The following is a 20,164-nucleotide window of genomic DNA, read 5'->3' as shown; positions in this document are numbered from 1 at the left end:
GGAGAGTGAAGGCAGTGTGGTTGTAACAGAACCCAGGGATAGGGGAATAAAGCAAGAGGAAGCTAGGAGAGGGCGGCAGCTCAGAGCAGAAGGAAAGGTGGGTATCAGGTGGAGAACAGACAATATAGGATAGGGTGGGAAACTGGGGGAGAAGGGCAGTGCCAGGATAAGAAGAGAGATACAGAACAGAACAAGAGGAGAATCTGAAGGGGAAGGGAAACCAAGTTGATTTTGGGGCTAGGAGTAGAGGGCAGAGAGAGAGAAAGAGAAAGAAATGGAGTTTGTGGACAAGGGGGAGACTGAAAGCACCAGCCAGTGGCAATAGTAGCAAAGCCCAGAGGTACACAGGAGGGGAGATGGTTATGGACTTCTGGAGAGGCTGGAGACAAAAGTGCATGTACAAGCTAAAGCCAACTGGAATCAATGGGAACCTTTCCACTGGCTTCAGTGGGCTTGCAATTAGGCCCTGAGCACTGGGCATCCTTTGCTGGGTGTAACACGGTGGGGCACCTCAAAAAGTGCTATCAGGAAAGCAGCAGGTTTTTAATCTGAAAGGTGATTTATGTACAATTGCTTTGTATTCTCAGGTGATAATACTACAGCAGAAACCCCTCAATCAGTGCACTGCAGGGAACGGACATGAGGTAAAGAAACCCTGGGAACAGGGTGATGCAACTGAGTCTGTGTGTTTGACATTGTTACTAATATCAGACAAATAACTGTATAATGCAATGTAATATTCTCCAGCAAATCCCAGTGGAGGCGGAGCCAGCTCAAGTAAAATACCTTCCTATCACATGGACATTATCTAGCTTTTGGCAATTAGATTTCTTGGCTCTCAGAAAAAAAAGCTTTTTAATGGCTCTCCAGTGTGTACTGTTGCATACAGAACTGCAAACCCTGCCCTATTAGAACTGCAATCTACTGTACTGCACTGTAAACTGCATTGTGTTTTAACATTCAAGATACTGGATTATACCACAGAACAGTATTTATCTGCCTCTCCTATTAGGCACGTATTACCTGTAGTTGTTAGTATGGTTTGGTTTCAGGATGGGGGCAGGCGAGGTTCCCTGGAGCATAGCACTTGGTTCTTCGGCAGTAGAACCTTGCCTGCACAAGAGGCTGAGTGATTTGATGCAGTGCAGAGTTCCTTCAATTCCCATTAAAGTCCACACACAAGTTGAGGATGCTGTGCACCTGGCACGTTCATGCTCTAGCAGCTTTGCCAGGCAGGAAGGTGCAATTTTTCAAGTTCCCACACGAGGGCAATGCATTTTAAAACACTTTTTTCCTACAGATGACTGCTAGGGTGTTCATGTAATTAGGTTAAACTCCACTGCATTATAAAGCTCCTTGTGAACACATGACATAATTCTTTGTCTGCTCTAAACATCCTCTGTTGTTTGTTTTTTTTTAACTTGTCTATGACAAACACACCAAATTCCTAAAATATGCATTAGATCAAACCTACTGCAATGTATTTATCAGGCATTGACTAAAACCAAACAACTGCATGATTCCAGAGTACAACAAAAGATGCTATCAATGCACAGCAAAGCACTATACTTGTTACCCTAGATCGGGGTGCCAATCTGGGGAATGTGTTTCACAAGTGGCACAAGCAGTTTCTGTGTTGCACATGGCAGATTTGGGTGGGGGCAGGCAGCAGAGCAGCTGATCTCAGGCAGAGAGCAGAGCAGTAGATCTAGCAGGGAGCAGAAAGCAGAACAGCTGATCAGCATGGCATTCAGAGAGGGTGTGGGGCTAATCTGTGGCATGCCTACCAAAAAAAGTTATCCACCCTCTGCTTTAGATCAATCATCAGAAAGTCATGAAGGAAACATGGTTCAACCTGGACATTTTTCCTCCCTCATTTTCAAGGCTCCAATCCCAAAACGAACTTACTTGTTGCAAGGCTCCAGCCAAAGCAAATGGGATTCTTCAGAGGAGATTCAGCCAGCAGAAGTCATCATAGCTGCAGAGACCTCAATGGAGCTATGACAATGTCCACAAACTGAGACTGCTCCAGGGGGCGTAGAGATCGCCATGTACTTAGGTCTTCATAGTATCCAAGGTCCTGAGTATTCAAAGGTGGATGCGTCTGTCAGGATTCTCCTGCATCTTCTCCTTGTGTCTACCTCACACACAACCTCACCCAATCTGGCAGTTCAGCTTCACTATTGAGTCCTCTCCCCTCCTCTTGGTTCTGCAAAGGATTCTTATCTTCATCCCTGTTATTCCATTTTTTTAACAAACACCTTGAGCTCCTCACCCCAGAAATACCTGCAAATCCCACCACAATTCACTCCTTTTCTGCAACAAGTCTTCTTATGCCACAGTTCACTCCTTTTCTGCAACAAGCACGACAGTGATTAGGAACTGGTTTGTTGTAAGCATCAACTTTCATGCTGAATGATACTGGCTCATGCTTGCCTTCTTCTTAGACTCTATCTGGAACATAATAAAGACAGCTTTAATCTACCTGATCACTTCTAAATGCTTAATTCCACAGGTGTTAACAACCTTCTTTCCTTTTTAATGGTCTTGATCTTCCACTGATTGTGGGTCCATTGCCATGAGCTATGAAGTCAAGTGACTCCCTCAACACTGCCCAACTAGAAATGCTGCTGCCACCACCAGGCAGTTGGTTTTAAACTTTGGGTGGAGCAGGAATCAAAGCGGGGTGTGATTGCACCCATCCCTGGCTGGAAATGTCATTTCTGTTTCATAGATTTCATAGACATTAGGGCTGGAAGGGACCTCGGGAGATCATCGAGTCCAGCCCCTACCTGAAGGGCAGGAAGTCAGCTGGGGTCATAGGATCCCAGCAAGATAAGCATCCAGCTTACTCTTGAAGGTGTTCAATGTAGGTGCTTGAACCACCTCCGATGGCAGACTGTTCCAGACCTTGGGGGCTTGGACAGTAAAGAAATTCTTCCTTATGTCCAGCCTGAAATGGTCTTGCAGGAGTTTATGACCGTTCAACCTTGTCATCCCTTGGGGTGCTCTGGTGAACAAACGTTCCCCCAGATACTGATGGTCACCCCCGATAAACTTATAGGTAGCCATCAGATCATCCCTGAGCCTGCTCTTCTCTGCACTCTCTCAAGCTTCTCCACATCCTTTTGGAATTGGGGGGGGCCCAAAACTGGAGGTAGTACTCCAGATGCAGCCTCACCAAGGCTGAGTACAAGGGGAGAATGACGTCCCAGGATTTGCTTGAGAAGCATCTATGGATGCAAGCCAGCATTTTGGTCACTTTACTAGCCGCAGCATCGCATTGCAGGCTCATGTTCATCTTGTGGTCAATGATGACCCCCAAGTCTCTTTCTTCTGTAGTACTAGCAAGCGTAGCACTGCCAAGCCTATAAGGATGCTGCAGGTTTTTCCTCCCAAGGTGGAGAACCTGGCATTGTTCAGTGCTAAACACCATCAAGTGTTCCAAGCAGCAGCTCAGATTCTCCCCTAATCACAGGCCTCCCAGGATTGGGGCTTGTTGCAATACAAGGGCAAAAGCTGATTGCACTGTCCAGACACTGAATGCAGTGCAGGGGAGCAGGGATCCTGCACAGCACAGCAGACCGAGGGATACTACGCTGGTCTGCTTTTGTACAGTCTGTACTTCTCTATATGCTTGTGGTCTGTTCCCTCCACCTGGACACCAAGTGGCAGGACACTCAGTGAGTATGAGGGTCCCGAGTAGACGAGCATATACTTTACCTTGATCCCGCAAGCCACTGGGGATCTTAGCTGGCAGCTCCTCCACAAAGCTGTAACCTCAGGTGTGTACCCAGTGCACTTCATGGATGCCCTGACAACTATCCCTTCTGCAAGTGGAGGGAGACCCTGGTGCATACCTCCCTGGAGCGCACCAGGCAGCAGCCTCTCTACTACCTCCTGCTGAACAGCACGGCTGGGTGAACTTTTAGTATCGAGCCTCCACCAGAGATTATGATAGTAATAAAATTACCCTCTGCCAAAGATAGTGATAATAATAAAAATTACCATTTTTGGGCCCCATTTCTGTCTGGGCCCTGGGCAGCTGCCCAGTTCGCCCATGCCTGCATGACTTCCAACACCTTACTGTTTACACAGTCCCCATCTGCAGGCGCACCGAGTCCTTGGACATCCCAGTCAATCTCCTCCTGGCCCTAGCCAAGCTCATGATCTACCTGAGCGGAACAGAGGCTGTGGATGGGGGAGGACCTAGGCGAGAGTGGGGTTGCCGCCTTCTCACTCTTCCACTCCCATCTCCAGACAGAGCTTCACAAGTTGACATCCACATGCTCCCTCCACTCACTCAGGAGGTAGTGAGCGCTGGCTGGCATGCTCTGCTTGCTGTCCCCTTCTGGGTGCCTTGTTTTGAACCCACGACTTAATCCCTTTTCTGTTTTCTCTTTTGTCCCAAGCCACCCGTTGTTGCGTTCTCAGTGGCCTCCTTTCCAAGGAGGGCTTATCGTTACCTGTGGCAGGGCAAGGCTCCCATTCCCTGAGCGCAACAAACGGGGCTGCCCCGTGGCGCACCTTCGGCTCAGCCTCCTCCTGCCCTAGCCGAGCCGTGCTGCACCTGTGCAGGAAGGTGGCTCCGACTCCGGGCACCGTTTTCCTGTCCCTGCTCCACTCGTGTCTCCGGGCAGTTTCCCTGGGACAGCCTCACAGGCATGAGCAAACCAAGTGGTCTGGACAAAAGGGGGCCTGAAAATCATTTCCCCCCACCTTGTTGTCTGATTATCATCATCTAGGGCTGATACAAAAACTTCACCCAGCCTCGTCGGACACAGGCAAGGGCAAACCAAGAGGCCCAGACAAAAAAGGGGCCCTGAAAATATTTCCCTCCCATTGTCGAATTATTATTCTCTCTGGCCAAGGAGGGCTGATACGAAACGTTCACTCAGCATCATCGGATGCAGGCATGGGCGACAAGTGACCTGGACAACAAGAAGGCTGGAAAATGATATTTTCTCCCCCTTGTTGTCCAATTATGATTACTATCTAGGGCCGAAATGAAAAGTTTGCCCAGCATCATGAGGCACAGGCATGGGTGAACCAAGTGGCCCAGACAAAAAGGCGGCCTGAAAATGGTATTTTCCCCCCTCGTTGTCCGATGATTATCACCCTTATCTCTGGCCAAGGGGGGCTGCTAGGGCAAGTCTCCTCGCTCCTGCCCCCGCTTCGCTTCTCTTTCGCCGCAGACACGGGCCGGGGCCCCCTCAGCGGCCGGGCTCTCCTCACGCGCGGGAGGCCCCGGGCCCTGTCCCGGCGTCCTGCCCGTGAGGGGAGCAGGGCAGCGCTGGGCAGGGAGCTCCCCCCGCCCCGGGCGGGCGGCGCGCAGGCGCTGCGGAGCGGCGCGGCCCCGAGCATGGCCGGGCGGGCCGCGGGCCGCAGACGGCCGGGGAGGGGCCGGCGCTCGCCTGCCTCCTAGGCGCTGCGGGAGCGGGCACCCGGCACCATGCGCCAGGCCCTGGCTCCGCAGCGCGCCGGCGGCGTCGCCCTGCCCGACTCGGCGGGTAAGTGCGGCCCTCAGCCCTGCCCGGGCCGCGGGGGGGAGCCGGGGGTCTCGCAGACGGGCCGCCCCGGCGCCAGGGGCTGGGGCAGGTCCTCCGACAAGGCCGGGCACCCGGGTGCGGCGTGTGGCTCTGCCCCCGCGGCTCGGCAGGTGGTCGGTAGCCGGTGGCAGGTGTCCCTGGCTCGGCTACTAGCCCTGTGTGTCTGGGCGACTCGTATCTTGTCCTGTGCTTTGTGCTCCTCCGTACGAAACCCGACGCCGTCATGTCCCCTATTTTGCTCTTCGAGGGAAACTTCACCATCTGTAGAGGGACATCGTCCTCCGCGATGGCCAACCCTGTCCCCGGGGCCTTCACGTTGGCGATGTGTCATGCCCCGGGACACGGGCCATGCACCCCCGGGAAGCGTCAGCCACAAAACGAGGAGAGATCGGTCACTGGGGACCCTCCCTGGTTGGCGGTCTGGTTGCCCCCCCAGATTCGGGAGGCACCGGTTGCCTGCGGGCCCTTTAAATCTCCCTTTAGGACGCTTTTGGCTTTTAGGGGCTGTTTTGACCAAGAGGGTCTTGCAAGAATCATTCAAAGTCAATGTCAAAATGCTTTTTCCACCCCCCTCTTTTTTAGACACTAGCGCAAATCTAGTGAAATGCTTAAGTGAAGCCACTCGTGAGATGCTGAGCAAATTGGTGCCAAGACGCTTAACAACCAAGGGAATGAATGAGAAATGTTTTTTTGTGTAGAAATGTATTTTCCTCCTCGTTGCAGAGGAGATTCTCCTCTCTCAAGTTTGGACCATTAAACAAAAGCACAGGCAAATGCTAATTGCAAGCAAATAGGACATTTGGGCTTTCGGAGAGTACAGTTGTTTGAAAGCCTTTAAAAATGTGGTTAAAAAATGCCCTCTTCTCAGAGGTGGTCAAGAAAAGTTGTAACGGGAAGGATTTTTTCTTACAATTTTCCTAGCAATACGTTTTATGAAGCCCAGCAGATGAAGAGAGAAGGAGTTGGGCTCCATGAGGGCTTCTCTGCATTAGGAGCCTCTACTCCCATAGCTGTATTGGCCCAGTCCCCCAGTAAAGATGCAGTATATACAGAGTTTTGCTGGCAGTCTAGCTATACCCCTTCAGGTCTCATCTCTTTCACCCAGGTTTGCCAGCATAGCTATCTTGAGTAGGCTTGCAAAAAGATTGCACCCTCCAGCTGATGTAGCATTATTGGCAAAATCCCTGATCTGGATGCAGCTATGCTGACAGAAGAGGTCTTCTGTCGGCTTAATTTATGTGATTTGGTATAACCCTGCTGGCATATGCAGCGTCGCTGTTCGAGGGCTCTGCTGCTCCGCACACAGCGATGCCAGCAGAGGCTCCATAATGTAGACAAGTCACAAGCCAATCCAAACCCTCCCTTGTAGACTTAGTTGCTCCTCCATCAGGGTTTTCCCACTGTAGCCATGTGTTAGGCATGTGAATTTTTTTAAATTTGCAGTCAGCGTAGCTGCCGGGCAGACTTTGAAGTGGGACTTGGTCAGGCTGTTCTTTGTGTATGGAAGAAAGTAGAGTTTAGGAGCTTGGCAAAAACTGTCTTCTCTTCAGAGCAAATCAGAAGGTCTTCCTTAATCACATGATCCAAAGTTATAATGTACTAAAACAAGAAATTAAGGCTATATTGCCAATTAAAAAGAGCACACAATCTGATCATATGCTTTTTTTTTATCAAGCCTATGTAAATGTTCTAATTCATCTGATTGGTTATTCAGGTTTGGACCAGAGATATACCGTAATTTCCTCTTTCTATATATTCTATCTACATCTCTACTAACTGAGAGAGAACTGGTATTATAATTATAACAGTTATCCCAAATTTTATTTGCAGGCAAGTAATGCATTTTTCAGAAACTTTTACATTTATTGGGAACGAGACCTTAATTTTGGGATAGCTTTGGCCAGAAGAACCGAAAAAAATTGTAAAAACCCACCTTCTAAATACGGTTTATGTGGATGGATTTCTTTCCTGTACTAGAGGATCATAATTTATCAATTTACCAAGTTTGGTTTTCAGGGCATTACACAGAATACTCTCGTTAGCAGAGACACATTCAATTAAAAATAAAACACAGACTCTTAGTTTACAAACTTCTTGAAAGAAAAAAGATTAAAAACTGTAGTATCTGCCTCTCCATTCTTCTCCCATGTTTCTAACTGTTTTCTGAAAAACAAGAAAATGATGAATAAATGTATTCTTTGTGTGCCTCTTTCCTCCTGATCATTTGATTAATAAAATACAATAAGTTCTAATGATATAAATGTAACAATTACAATACATATAAAGATATACTCTCCTAAACTCTTGCACGTATCCTCAAAAGCTGTGTTAACGTGTTTTTATAGTGGGGCTAGGTATTAGATCCTGTAGTGTTAACGGGAAGTTTCTGAAGATTTTTTGAAGGATAAGTCATTTTTAAAAGTGTTTTAGCAAAGCATATTGTGTCTATCTATATAACATTAACCTTTATCTCCTTAGCCCTTCCCAAACTCGTAAACATATTGCAAACTACCATGTATACTAGTTTAGAAGCCAGCATAAACATATATACAAATTAACTTGTATAATTTATAGATAAACCAAACAGCTCTGTTTGTTTTGATTGCTAGCTAACAAATTAAAACAGAACTAAAGATAGCCCTCTTAAACAATCTCAAATGCCTAGGAAAAGGTCTATGAGGAAAAAGTTCCTTTTTTGAAATCATTCCGGCACAAGGCTGTAGCTGTGCGTGGTGATACATATAACAAGTTTATGTTTTGGGAGCAGAGACAGCTGGGCTATGCAGGTCTTAGCAGAATACTTTAATCTTACTTCCCCTTTTGATATAAAGCTGTGATAGGTTCAACACCCCACGGCAATTGGGAAAGCTATAGAGCAGCATCTGTGCAAAAGTTACACACACACAATGGGCATAAGCAATTTTGCATCATTTTCACAAAAAGTACTGTATGTTAGACCCACGCACAAGTGCAGTAGATGCAACTACATGAAGACAGAAGCATACATGAAGAATACAAAAAGCCACTCAGACTGTCACAGGCACTGCTTTTATTGCTTATAAATAGCTGTTATTAAACTCTGTTTCAGAGAATGCAGAGTAAGAATCATTACACCCACTCCACATATGTGCATATTAGAACTAATTGAAACTTGCCATTTCCAGTTTCCGGGAAACTCTGATATTCTAAATCTGAACAAAAAACACACGTGAAATGGAAAGAGGTGTTTTTCTTGCCGTGTCCTGCAAAATAAAAAATCCCCCATTTGGTTTTAGAAAACTTTGTTTCAGCCTTCTGAATGTGCAATACCATTTTATGGTACTGTTTTTCATGTTGATATCACTTTTACCTTATCTCCTGATATATGAGTACAGATCCATGAAATAAGGTAAAATGATATATAATGGAAAAACATAAAATAACTTGTGAATTTTTTTCAACAAAAATATTTACATTTCAATGCTTTTTTTCTTTCAGAAGCTTTACCCAAAATAACGTGTTTGATCAAAACATCTCTACAACTAATAGTTTTCATCAAAAACTTGTAGGTAAAACGCTTCCACACAGTTCTAAAGCAAAAGCTGAAGACATCACCTTGTATGCACAGAATACACATGCTGGCATCCTCCAAACACATGCACACACATGCTCTTACTCTTGCTCTCTTTTTCTGCTTTACTTTATACAATATACAGACACCCACACAGCCCACCTTAAAAGAAAATCTAGCCACATTATAGATCATTAAAGTTTACATTTTTACTTGTTTTCTGCTATATACAAATTATCTAACTTTGGGTTAACTGTGGTTTGGTCAGAGTGGTATGAGCCCTGTAGGGTAGACCCAGTTATAGTGATATCAGGGTGCTTTATACTGATGTGGGTGTTTTGTAAAGCAGTTGTCCCCAGCCTTTGGTGTATATGTTCCAGAGACTGCCTGGTGTTCCTTGTGGGCACAAGAAATTAAAAAAAAATTAAAGGCAAGGTTGACGAGCGCAAAATATGATGTTGCGCACAGCATGTTATATATGTATGTATATTATTGCCTGTGGACCATCAAAGGCTGGGGACCACTGCTGTATTATTGTAAGGCCCCTTTATAGCAATGTAGCTGCATCGTTGATAGGGGTTGTTTCAGAATAGCTATTTCGGGGGAGGGGGGGAAGAAAGCTCATATCTCTGACTGACCCAGTTTCACTGGTTAAAAAAAACCTTGCATGTCAACCATAAAAAGAAAGGCAAAGCAGAATTGCAGTCGGCGTGCTTAGAAAATGGTCTCAAGTCAGCCTAATAAAGCAGGATGCCTTTAACTAGGGCAGATGGCTCTAGGCCCACACGCTCCTTCTCTATGTTGTGTTGGGTGCTTGGAGGGTGGTACCCTCTACTTGGTTAGTCCCTGCCTTTCCACTCTCCAGAGTTAGCAGCTGATTATGTTGAGACTTTATCATACCAGCTGCAGGCAGCCAAGAGATCCCTTTGAGTGTTTTTGTCTGCTGGTTGAGTGAACGTGAGAACCACAAACTCTGCAGGAGTGGGATTTAGAATCGCCCTAACAGTTCACAAGAGCACTTGATGCAGAAAGAGGCAGGGAAAGCATTAAAAAGACATTATCCTACCAGCTGGACTAACCTGTAGTCGGCTGGGTTGACGTGCTGCATGCAATTTAATCAAAGGGATTGTTCTGCAAAGGAATTTAAACATTGCAAAATAACCAGTGAACAAATGCATTCAAAATATTAGTGAAACATCACAGCTAACTTCCCTGAAGGGTACTGGAATCGCTGCTTTATAGTGACATTCTTTAAACTACTTTCTCAAAAGAAAAAAAAATCGACTCCAAAAGCTAAACATTTTCAGACAGTTTTATTGTTAATCCACAAGTCCATTGCGCAGGTAGCATTTAAAAATATATGGATCTTAGTTATAGGCTAATATTTATTTATGGGATGAGAGGAAATGGTTGTTACTAATGCTCATTTATGTGGAAAACTGTGGATATCTTAAAATGTATGGTGTACAATGTGGATGTTTAGTTTAATGCAAACAAATACATTAAATAACTTATATAATATATATCCTAATCAAGTATAACATTTCTTGTTAGCTTCCCTGTTATTACCCAAAGAGATCTTATCTGTGGTAAATCCGTCACACTGTCTTGAAATCCAGTGATCTCAGTAATTTACACACATTTACATTAGTTGAGGATCTGTCTGTATATCCAGTACTGATAAGTAGAACTGAATTCCGACCTTGTAACAATGTTTTATATGTTGCATTCAGCCCAGGTGAGAAGCAGGTGAAACAAGAGATATGTGGTGTTGAGACGTTGTCAGAGAGAAAATAAGGTTTTGGCAGCATGTGGTGGTGGGAGGGGGGAATTTGGGAAATTGCTGTTGATCCCAGACAAAATTAGAAAATTCTATTGTGTGTGTTTTTAGGGTCATTCAATAGAAGAAAAAGAAATTCTCTCTACGTAACTGTGACTCTCCTCATTGTGTCAGTATTAATTCTTACGGTGGGCCTAGCTGCTACAACAAGAACCCAAAATGTGACTGTTGGAGGTTATTACCCTGGGGTTATTGTAAGTATAGCGCTCCTAGGTAGGTCTAGAAAATGTATTGCCTACAAAGTCCTTTGTAATGCTGTGAATGCTATGAAAGGATGACCCTATCCTAAATACTAACATCTGCTCAGCTATTTCATTGCTGTTTAATTTATATATTATTATTATTTTGCACATGCTACTTCATTTACATGTGAAAATCCCTCCAATCAAATGGCAGCCTTTTCTTATGTAGGCTTAGGCAAAAAACCTGCTCTCTAAACCACAATGTGTTGCTCAGAGAAGCATGGCTTTTGGCTGATGTGCATACAGTCTGGTTTAAAACGTTTTTGGTTAGTTACACAAATCAAATGAATCCCATATGGCGAGAGGGCGAGGCCAGATCATCGATGCCAAAAACAGCTGGGAAATCAAATTGCAAAACATGACACACACAAGCTCAGTGGGGCTAATCATGTGCATAAAGTTGCATGCAAAACTATGTACATGCTCAGGACCTTATTGCTTTGAACTGCTGAAGGTAGGGAAAAAAGTACAGTGATAGATTACAGTGTTTTACAAGTTGAAAAGGAACTGATGCATGTCAACACTGTTTGCATGCCAAGCTCTGTTCCTAAATGAAGTTGAGAAAAGTAAGACCTTGTCGTAAGAGAGTTTAATGGCTTGATGGTAATTTGTACAGCGTAAATAATTATTTAGCCATCCAAATATGATTGTGGAGCCTTAAAGTCACTGATCCGAGTTCAGCCCAAATTGCTTACAGATGAAAGTGTCTTACAGCTGTCTGGCCATCTGACATCTGTTGTTGAGTTTAGTACTTTCTATTTCATTAGTGATGAAGTGTCTTCGTCACTCATAAGAAACCCTTCCCTGTCTCCAGTGGCAAAAACTCACTTCTTTGAGTGGCCAAAGACCAAACAGACAGGTGAGATGGAACTGCCCTCTTACCCTTAAGACTGATTCTTCCATGGCCTTTCAGGAAATCTGGTAGCACAGAAATCTCAATATGAGCCAGCTTGTTCTGTGGCCAAAAATTCAGAGACTTGCACAAATGTTGGACTTCTCTCTGGAGAAACAGAGTGGGCTTCCCTCTACACGTTAAAAAATGTGTTGGCGTAGAGCTGCCCACAGGCTCACAGTGTTTGTCTGAGATTTTACCTGTGCTGTAGGGACTTGTACCTGCACTATAGGACAAATGCTGCAGAGTAACTCAGTGTAAATGCCCCATAGTTTCCAAGTTTTAGGACACGTTCCTAAATACTAATTCTGTGAGGCAGAGAAATCAAAAACCACTTAAATCTTTTTGTTTGTTTGTTTAAGGCCTAGGATAAAGTGTTTATAAGAATATGTGAACTGGTCCTGAGACTCGGGCAACCTGACTGTTTAAGTCTTTAGACCCACAACCCTGTTGCTGAGTGGGAATGTGTGGTGACGTAACATACCTTTCTGCACATGAGAACATTGCAATCTTCTGCTAGGCTAGCCAGCACACACTTAAAATAGCCAGTGTTTCGTAATTTGGAGGGGTTTCTCTTTGCCTCTCAGATGTGCACTGAAACAAAAGCATGCTCTGCAAGACTTCCCTGAGAAGGTCATTTCTATTGCTCCAGATAAATGGCATTGCTAGATTTTTGCCACCCTAAAAGTCTTCCACGTGCATTTGATTTGCGGTACAATGTATAGACCAGTCATTGCTGCTGTACTGCAGGAGGAGGAAAGCTGAACTTTTCCATTAACTATCGGGGCTTGTTTGTTAAAAGAGTCAAGGTTTTGGCTCTGGATGTCAGATAAATTCCCTGTTGTTCAACAGTCCTACAGAACTTTATAGAGCCGCAGCTTTTCTATAGGATTTTTGAACAAACCTGTAGAATTTGAAAGCAGGGATATCATTATTTTCAGATTTTTATAGAATGTCTTAAAATCATACAGAAAGGATACTATTCCCACTTGAAACCTACAGGAATGTATAGTAATTCTGTTTATGAAATAGAAGCCCAGTGGCTTCATCCCAATCAAAGCAAATGGGGTGTTGGTGTACCTGAGGTCATGTTTGAGCCATTGTTCTATTTATGTCAATCGAAGTTCTGTGAAAACATATTAATAATACTTAGCACTTTTCAGCCAATGATCGCTGAGTGGTTTGTGGACTGAGATTGGTAGGAGCAGTCAACCATTGATCCCCTGGATCATGGTGTATGTGCAAGAGGTCTTGTCAGGTGCCTGGTGAATCCACTTGTCGGGAACTGAAGCGTAAAGAGACTTAGTAATTTGCCTTATGTCATGCAGCAAATCCATCATAGTGCTGGGATGAAGCACTAGATGTCCTGGATACTCTGCCCTTGTTTAAAAGACGACTGCTTGTTTTTGTGCCATCTCTCCCCAGTTTATCTAATTTTTGTGGAGTCCTAAATTGTGTGTAGGTATTGTAAGAGCAGATTTTACAAGTTCTGCAAGGTCAACAGTATTATAGAAGCTGACTTGATTAGTCTGTGTTTTGTGACTTCCTTTATTTTGTTTTGCCCTGTTTATGTGAACACAGCATAGCAGAGATGTTCAGTGAGGAACTGTGATAATTAATGGCTTCCTGACTTGAGTGCTTCTCTGCCTGGACTTTCCTCTTCTAATAGGGGTTTCAAGGAAAGGGTATGCAGTGTGTCTTTTCTGATTTTTACTGTTTAAACTGGAAATCAAAGGCTCTGAGGCCAGCTCTTCAGCAGGTGTCCTGGGCTGGGCTCCCTCGACCAGAACATGCTGAGGGTCTGGATGGAAATGTCAGTGATATAACATTGAGTCTTGCTGCAGCCTAAGGTGCCTAATCTTTGTGCTGCCAAGGTCTATATTCAGTACTGGCTGGGACTACCCGTAGTGTTGTGTATAGTTGCGTATTCTTGGGAGAGTGTGGTTTAAAGGACAGAGCAGTAGGCCTGGACTCAGGAGCCTGGAGTTGGATTCCCGGCTCTGCTGCTGACCTGTTGAATAACCCAAGCTCCAGTTTCACCATCCATAAAATGGTGATCATGATAAAGCACTTTGAGATTCACTTGTTACAATTGTTGGGTTAGAAGGAGGAGTTACTTACATAATTAAATATAAATCACACCACTATCATAAGGGCTTTTCCAGCAAAGCATTTAAGCATGTGCTTGAGTTTCATTGACTGCAGTGGGATTTAGATGTGTGCCTAAAAAGCATATGTTGAACCATAGAAAGAGGAGGTTGGGCAAGTGCCTTGGTTCCTGGACAGATCTTGCAAACTCGTGTTCAGGGTTGTCCTGTATGTAAGTGGCTTCATAAAACTCAAGTCAAGAAAGTTTTGCAGGGTTGGACACAATTCTTGCATCACAAGTGGGTTAAGATTTTGGAAGGCCTGAAGGCTGAACAACTCTGTGCCATTGGGGTCCTCCTTCTTGGATTTATTGAAATAAACCAGACTTATTGTAGGGGGGGGTTTCTACCCAAGTTTAAATTCAGAAGGCTTGAATGGGCCTCATTAGTGAATGCTTATGGAAAGAAGCTGGGAGTCTGAAATCATATGTATTTCTCAAGCATGAATTTGCAGCCCACAGCAGCTGTTCAAACATGTTAAGCCATTTCTGCTTTCCGAGATGGAGCAATCAAGAGAGAATGACCCTAATATCTCCACATGTCTTGCCTGTACATCAGGGAGATTCTGGCCACCAATGATGCCAAGCTAGTGTAGTTCTGGACACATGTATCATCAGCCTTGATCCTCTTAATGAAGATGTCTGAGCACCTGGCAGTAAGGAAACCCCAACAGTTTTTCCTGGTTGGATTAGAGAGGTTCTGAGGACAAAAGACACCATTTTCCCCCTTTACAGGTTTGCATTTTTAAGATGGTCATTCTGTGCCACACTTGGAACTAGGTGGCTCTCAGTGTGAGGAGCTGTCTAATGCTGAGTTTCATGAACGTCACTCTGTTTGAAGTAAAGCCAGTCCAGTTTTTTAAACATGTCCAGACAGTCAGGAACTGGAAACAAGAGTGAAATGAATGGAACAATTGTGATTATATACTAGGTATGTTACATTAGCTCCCAGGGTGCCTAGTCAGGATCAATATGCTTTTGTCCCAGGCACAGTACACAGGTCTATAAAAAGATGATCCCCAAGCCAAAGAGGTCAGTCTCAGCAAAGGTGTAATGCTGACTGACCACAAGGGTGGAAGAAGTTTGTCCTCATAGCATTTCTAGGGAAGAAAGCAGCTGAGTGCTCCTGGAGCCATGGGAAATTCTCATGTTATGAAGGCTGAAAAGCTCAGGATTCCTCAGGTGTAGTTCACTTGAGGGAGATTTGTAGAATAGACTGTCCTTTACTTACCCAAGCAAGAGTATTTTGTTATCTGGACGGAGCTAAACTGTTCTTTGTGGTGACAGATGACAGAACAAGGGGCAAAGGTCCTGGTTAGAGAAAGGGAAGTTTAGGTTGATATTAGGAAGAATTTTCTCATTAGGAGGGTAGTAAAACACTGGAACAGGTTTCCCTGAGACGTTGTGGAATCTCCATCCTTGGAGGTTTTTAAAACCTGGGTAGACAAAACTTTGGCTGGGATGAACTGGTTGGGGTGGTCCTGCTTTGAGCTGGGGGCTGGACTAGGTGAGCTCCTGAGGTCCCTTGTAACGATAACTTTCTATGATTCTATGAACTGATTATGGACTTGTTTCTGTTCCACTGAACAGAATGAGAAATTGATTTAATTGGGAACAGGACCGGGCCATTGGGAACAGGTTCAGGGCATAGTCACAGCATTATCTATACTGCTCCAGCTAGAATCTGGTTTAAAGAGATGCAGCCAAACCTGGTAGGCATATATTCTGTTCCACTTGCAATGGGAGCCTGCAGACTTCTGGAAGCCAGTCTGGCATTTCTTTATCCCCAGACCAATCCTGGTGACTTCTGTCATGATATGTGTAAAGAGATGTGTGACAAAAACCTGGAATGTGCATTTGTTTTAATACAGGGTTTACTTGTTCTAAGGAAAGTGAAAAAATGGTGGGTGAGTAAAATGCATTTGTTCTACGCTTTTTCATCTAAGTATCTTGGGTACTTATGGGTCCCATTGCTGGAGTTTCTCTGGATCGCACAAATAGCTCCATCAGACAGAAAGGCAATATCATCCCCTTTTTAACCCGTGAGGAATTTGAGGCCCAAGGTTGCACAGGAAATATGTGACAAAGCAGGGAGTTAAATTCTGGTCTCCCATGTCACACGCCAGGACCCTAACTACCAGACTGAGCTGGAATAGCTGTGTGTTCTCCATGGGAAGCTCCCTAATACAGTGAAGCAAGCAGACTTGCATACTTCCTTTTGGAAGATATACCCCTAAGATGGAAGTGACTGCACTTCCATTACCCCCAGAAGGCAAGTGCCAAAATGGGAGTATGACTCCAGAAGTTAAGCCTGGACACTTTAACGTTTTCCTGCTGTTAGCTTTTAGAAAAATATATAACTCATCACCAGAATGCCTTGGTCTAATTTGATGGCTTAATGAAACTAGCCATGTGCCTTCCCCTCCCTGGAATACCCTTTATCTCTTGGGGTCCTACCTGTTTTTGCCGTAGACCTGGGTGACAGATTCTTATGCTGTTTTAGGACTTTGAGGACTACAAATAACAGTTTTTGCTGAGTGCTTTTCTTCTTGCACCTTGGGCTCACAGTAACTTGTGGGCAGTGAACTAAGCAAAGGATATTTAAAGAAGGATCTATAAGGGTATTTTTGATGATCGTAATTAGAATTGCCATTGCCAAGACTTAAAAATTAGATCCACCCCCGCAGTGTTACAAGATTGGCTTAATGTCACGGTTTTAAAAAGCAAATGTTGGTAAACTTTTGTTTTATGGCTGTCTTTTTTTCTGCAAAATTTTTGGCAATCTTCAGGTCCTAGAGCCTTCAAGGCTTAAGCTTTTGGTTGTTCTCCACGATTGGTATTTCTAGAAAGTTTCATTTTGTTTAATGGAAGTGGGAGGTCTTGTATCATCACAAATATAAGCTTTCCACCAAATATCATGAGGTTTTGTGGTTGAGCTACACCATGGTTCTCTTGGAGTCTGCAAGCAGAGAGAGGCTTACTGAGAAGTCTTTGCCTTGCACTCGGCTGTAAGCAGTAACAAACCATTCATGGAATGTGTGTGCTCTTTTGATGTTAAAATAGATCTCAGTGGCTGCCTAAATGCATTTGCTTTGTGAACCTGAGGCCCAGCTGCTGTGGTCTCACTCCCTATATAATCACTCTTGTTAGAAAATCAGTTTCTATATGGGGCTTTATTGGAGTTGAGCTGTTGCACCTGTAAATTTACACTTCTCCTTTTCATCTCTCTGCAGTGTTGACAAGCTATTACATTGCTTAGGTAGTTTCCCTTCCCTTGCTCTTTCTTGCACTGAGTTCACCCACCAGTGACTTATATGTAATAAAACAACAAGGCCTCTTAGTTCCATTAAGAAAAAAAGTCTTTCCCTTTTAGGGATGGCGTCTAATGATGCCAATAAAGTTATCCTTCTTTCCACCCATGTCTCTTAGCTGTGCTAGGGGGAGATGCCCTTTGGACACTTAATGCTGCATATGCCTGGGTTTCATTCAGTATTTTTCAGTTGAAATTATTTTCACATTTCACTTTTTGGTTTGTGGCTGTTGTTTCATTACAGTACACACTTCTATTTAAGCATGCATCCCATCCATTTGGTAACAGCACATTTTTAAAATATTTACTCTAGATACATGCCAAAACACCTGTTCTGTTTAAACACAATAAGGTTAAAAGTAATACCAGTATCTGGGTTGTTAATAATGCCTTGAGTTCCTAAACTGAAGGAATTGTACATCTCTCCAAATTTTTGTCAGTTTTGTTGTTTGCCCAAAATCATAATCAGTGAAGGTAATCTATTCTACTTCTTGGTTCTCTTGCACTGTCCCAAAAATTCTGTTGTTTGAGCTGCAGATGCAGTAGGGAAAATCTAAGTCCAAGCAACTGTTTTCACTGAGATTGTTTCTGTGAATTTAACCTTCAGTGAGTTATACGTGGTTTCATAAAACTTCAGTTTTTTCTTTTCTCAGAACCTAAATGCAAGATCCAAACTAACTTAATCGTTCTTTAAATCATTTTAACTCATTAGCTTAGCCGTGATAGATCTGCAGTGCATTTTATTTCATTTCAAAGGATAACATCTACCAGCATTTTAGCCAGAAGCCTCAGAGCCAACAACAGCTTATCAAATGGCTTTTCAGGCTTAACAGCATGATCAATATCAATCAGGAGGATTTTAGGGTTAATAAGCAGACTTTATAAAGCACCCTGGCATGCACACCAGAATATGCTGCATTGAGAATTTATATTAACTGAGGTCTAATCTATGCTAGAAACTTTACCACCGTAGCAATGTTGTTTGGGAGTATAGAAATAAAAATATTTTTAACCAATTTAGCTGTGTCAGCAATAGTCATAGAGTAGATGACATACTAGCAAAAAAGTCCTTTTGCTGATGCAGTGTATCCCATTCAGAGAACTGAATTAAGTTACTCTGGCAAAGGAGTTCTTTTGTTGGTGCAAGCTGCATCTCCATCAGCAAATCTGCTAGACCACTCAGATGGCTAGGGACCTGCAGCTAAGGTCCTACGAGGAGAGATTGAGGGACCTGGATCTCTTCAGCGTTCTTAAGAGAAGGCTGAGAGGTGATCTAGTGGCCATCTACAAATGTGTTGGCGGGGGTGGGGCAGGTAACAAGGAATAGGAGATACTCTGTTTGCCAGGGAGCCCCTTGGAGTAAGTAGAAACAATGGCCACAAACTGATGGAGAGCAGATTTAGACAAGACATTAGGAGGAACTGATTTATGGTAAGGGTTACCAGAATCTGGAATAGGCTTCCAAGTGAAGTGGTGCTCTCCCCTACTTTGGAGGTCTTTAAGAGGAAACTGGACAAACACCTGGTTGGTGTCATCTGACCTCAGCGCTCTTCCCTGCCCAGGGCGGGGTCGGACTCGATGATGTACTGAGGTCCCTTCTGACCCTAAAAATGGATGAAATCTAGTCAACAAAGTGAAGGTAACCCCTGAATAAAGTGAGATATATTGTCTGATAGTTTTTGATCATTGTTCATTACCCCTTAAAATAGCTTTTGACATTCCTTTAAATGAGATAGCATTGGAAGAACGTAAATGAAATGCGAAACCAGGTTTCAAAGGCATGAATACAACATGTATTTCTAACAGCTGAACAATCTCAATGGTTAACAGAAAGCTTTGGTTATTTTTGAAAAATCCTTAAGGTAACCAGGTAGAAGCAGATATTGCAAGCATTTGTCCTCCCATCAGGTCTATTCTTTCTACTTAAAGTTACTTATATGTATACATACTTGTAGGACACAGCCTTCATATGCCAACCTAATTCCAAGAAGATCCATAATACAATTCCTCATTAATTTCCCATTTCCAAATATTACTGATAGGGAAAAAACAAATTTTTAATCCATTCATTCTTTCTGATGTGTAAATTGTGTACTCAGCAATTTCAGCCAGTAAGGAATAGAAGCATTACAACAGTGTGATTCAAGTATTTATTTTCTTCAGTTGCATGAGGTTTGTTTATCTTGTATTTTCACTAAGAGGAGAAAAAGTCAAATGTTTGCAGTACATTTTGCTTTTGGATTTACTCTGTGTGTGCTGAATATGTTGGGTGTCTTCTTTCTCTAAATACTCACAATGAGGTGTTGTTTTTCAGCTTGGCTTCGGGTCATTTCTTGGAATAATTGGATCAAACCTCATAGAAAACAAACGGCAAATGGTAAGTCAGTAGTTGTGTGGTCAGTACTCTATTCCGCATGTTCAGTAGAGCTGCTCTCCTTTATATCAGCTGAGGATCTGGCCTCAAACCCCGAAGAGAGAGTGTGTGAGGGAGTGAGCAAGTGAATGTATTAGCAAATGCAGCATCTAATAATCAGAAAAGATAATTTAAGGCCTGGTCTTCACTGCAAACTTTCACTGGCAGAGATGTCGCATTGGCAGAGCTGTCTTGTGGCTGGCTGGCTGCTGAAAAAAGCTA

The 20,164-nt window shown here is 43.7% G+C and overlaps 2 protein-coding genes across 13 annotated transcripts in view; one reads left to right on the top strand and one right to left on the bottom strand.

Annotated features, from left to right (window-relative positions):
* Positions 1-5,306: 5,306 nt before the first annotated feature.
* The window catches only part of TMEM255A (transmembrane protein 255A), a 37,993-nt gene continuing 23,135 nt past the window's right edge, over positions 5,307-20,164 (top strand). For all 4 annotated transcript variants that reach the window (XM_090060363.1, XM_090060362.1, XM_090060361.1 and 1 more), the window contains exons 1-3: positions 5,307-5,510; positions 10,991-11,133; positions 19,844-19,906. In XM_090060363.1, the coding sequence (XP_089916489.1) occupies positions 5,453-5,510; positions 10,991-11,133; positions 19,844-19,906 (264 nt within the window). In that variant the 5' untranslated portion in view covers positions 5,307-5,452. The remainder of the gene's footprint in view (positions 5,511-10,990; positions 11,134-19,843; positions 19,907-20,164) is intronic.
* Positions 5,523-20,164, bottom strand: part of ZBTB33 (zinc finger and BTB domain containing 33) — a 50,038-nt gene continuing 35,396 nt past the window's right edge. For 3 of the 9 annotated variants that reach the window (XR_016443872.1, XR_016443865.1, XR_016443870.1), the window contains 3 exons: positions 18,972-19,882; positions 10,179-10,230; positions 5,523-8,791 (listed from right to left, as the gene is read on the bottom strand). The gene's annotated coding sequence lies outside the window, so the exon portion shown is untranslated. Of the gene's footprint in view, positions 8,792-10,178; positions 10,231-11,163; positions 19,883-19,912; positions 20,152-20,164 lie in introns of those variants that run through there. The other 6 variants (XR_016443866.1, XR_016443868.1, XR_016443871.1 and 3 more) reach the window with 6 other exon arrangements.

This window comes from Crocodylus siamensis, chromosome 8 (genome assembly GCF_052110815.1).
Source record: "Crocodylus siamensis isolate JL-2025a chromosome 8, ASM5211081v1, whole genome shotgun sequence".
In the NCBI taxonomy this organism is placed as follows: domain Eukaryota; kingdom Metazoa; phylum Chordata; order Crocodylia; family Crocodylidae; genus Crocodylus; species Crocodylus siamensis.
The sequence above is the reverse complement of the archived record's forward strand: the minus strand, read 5'-3'. Positions and strand labels throughout refer to the sequence as shown.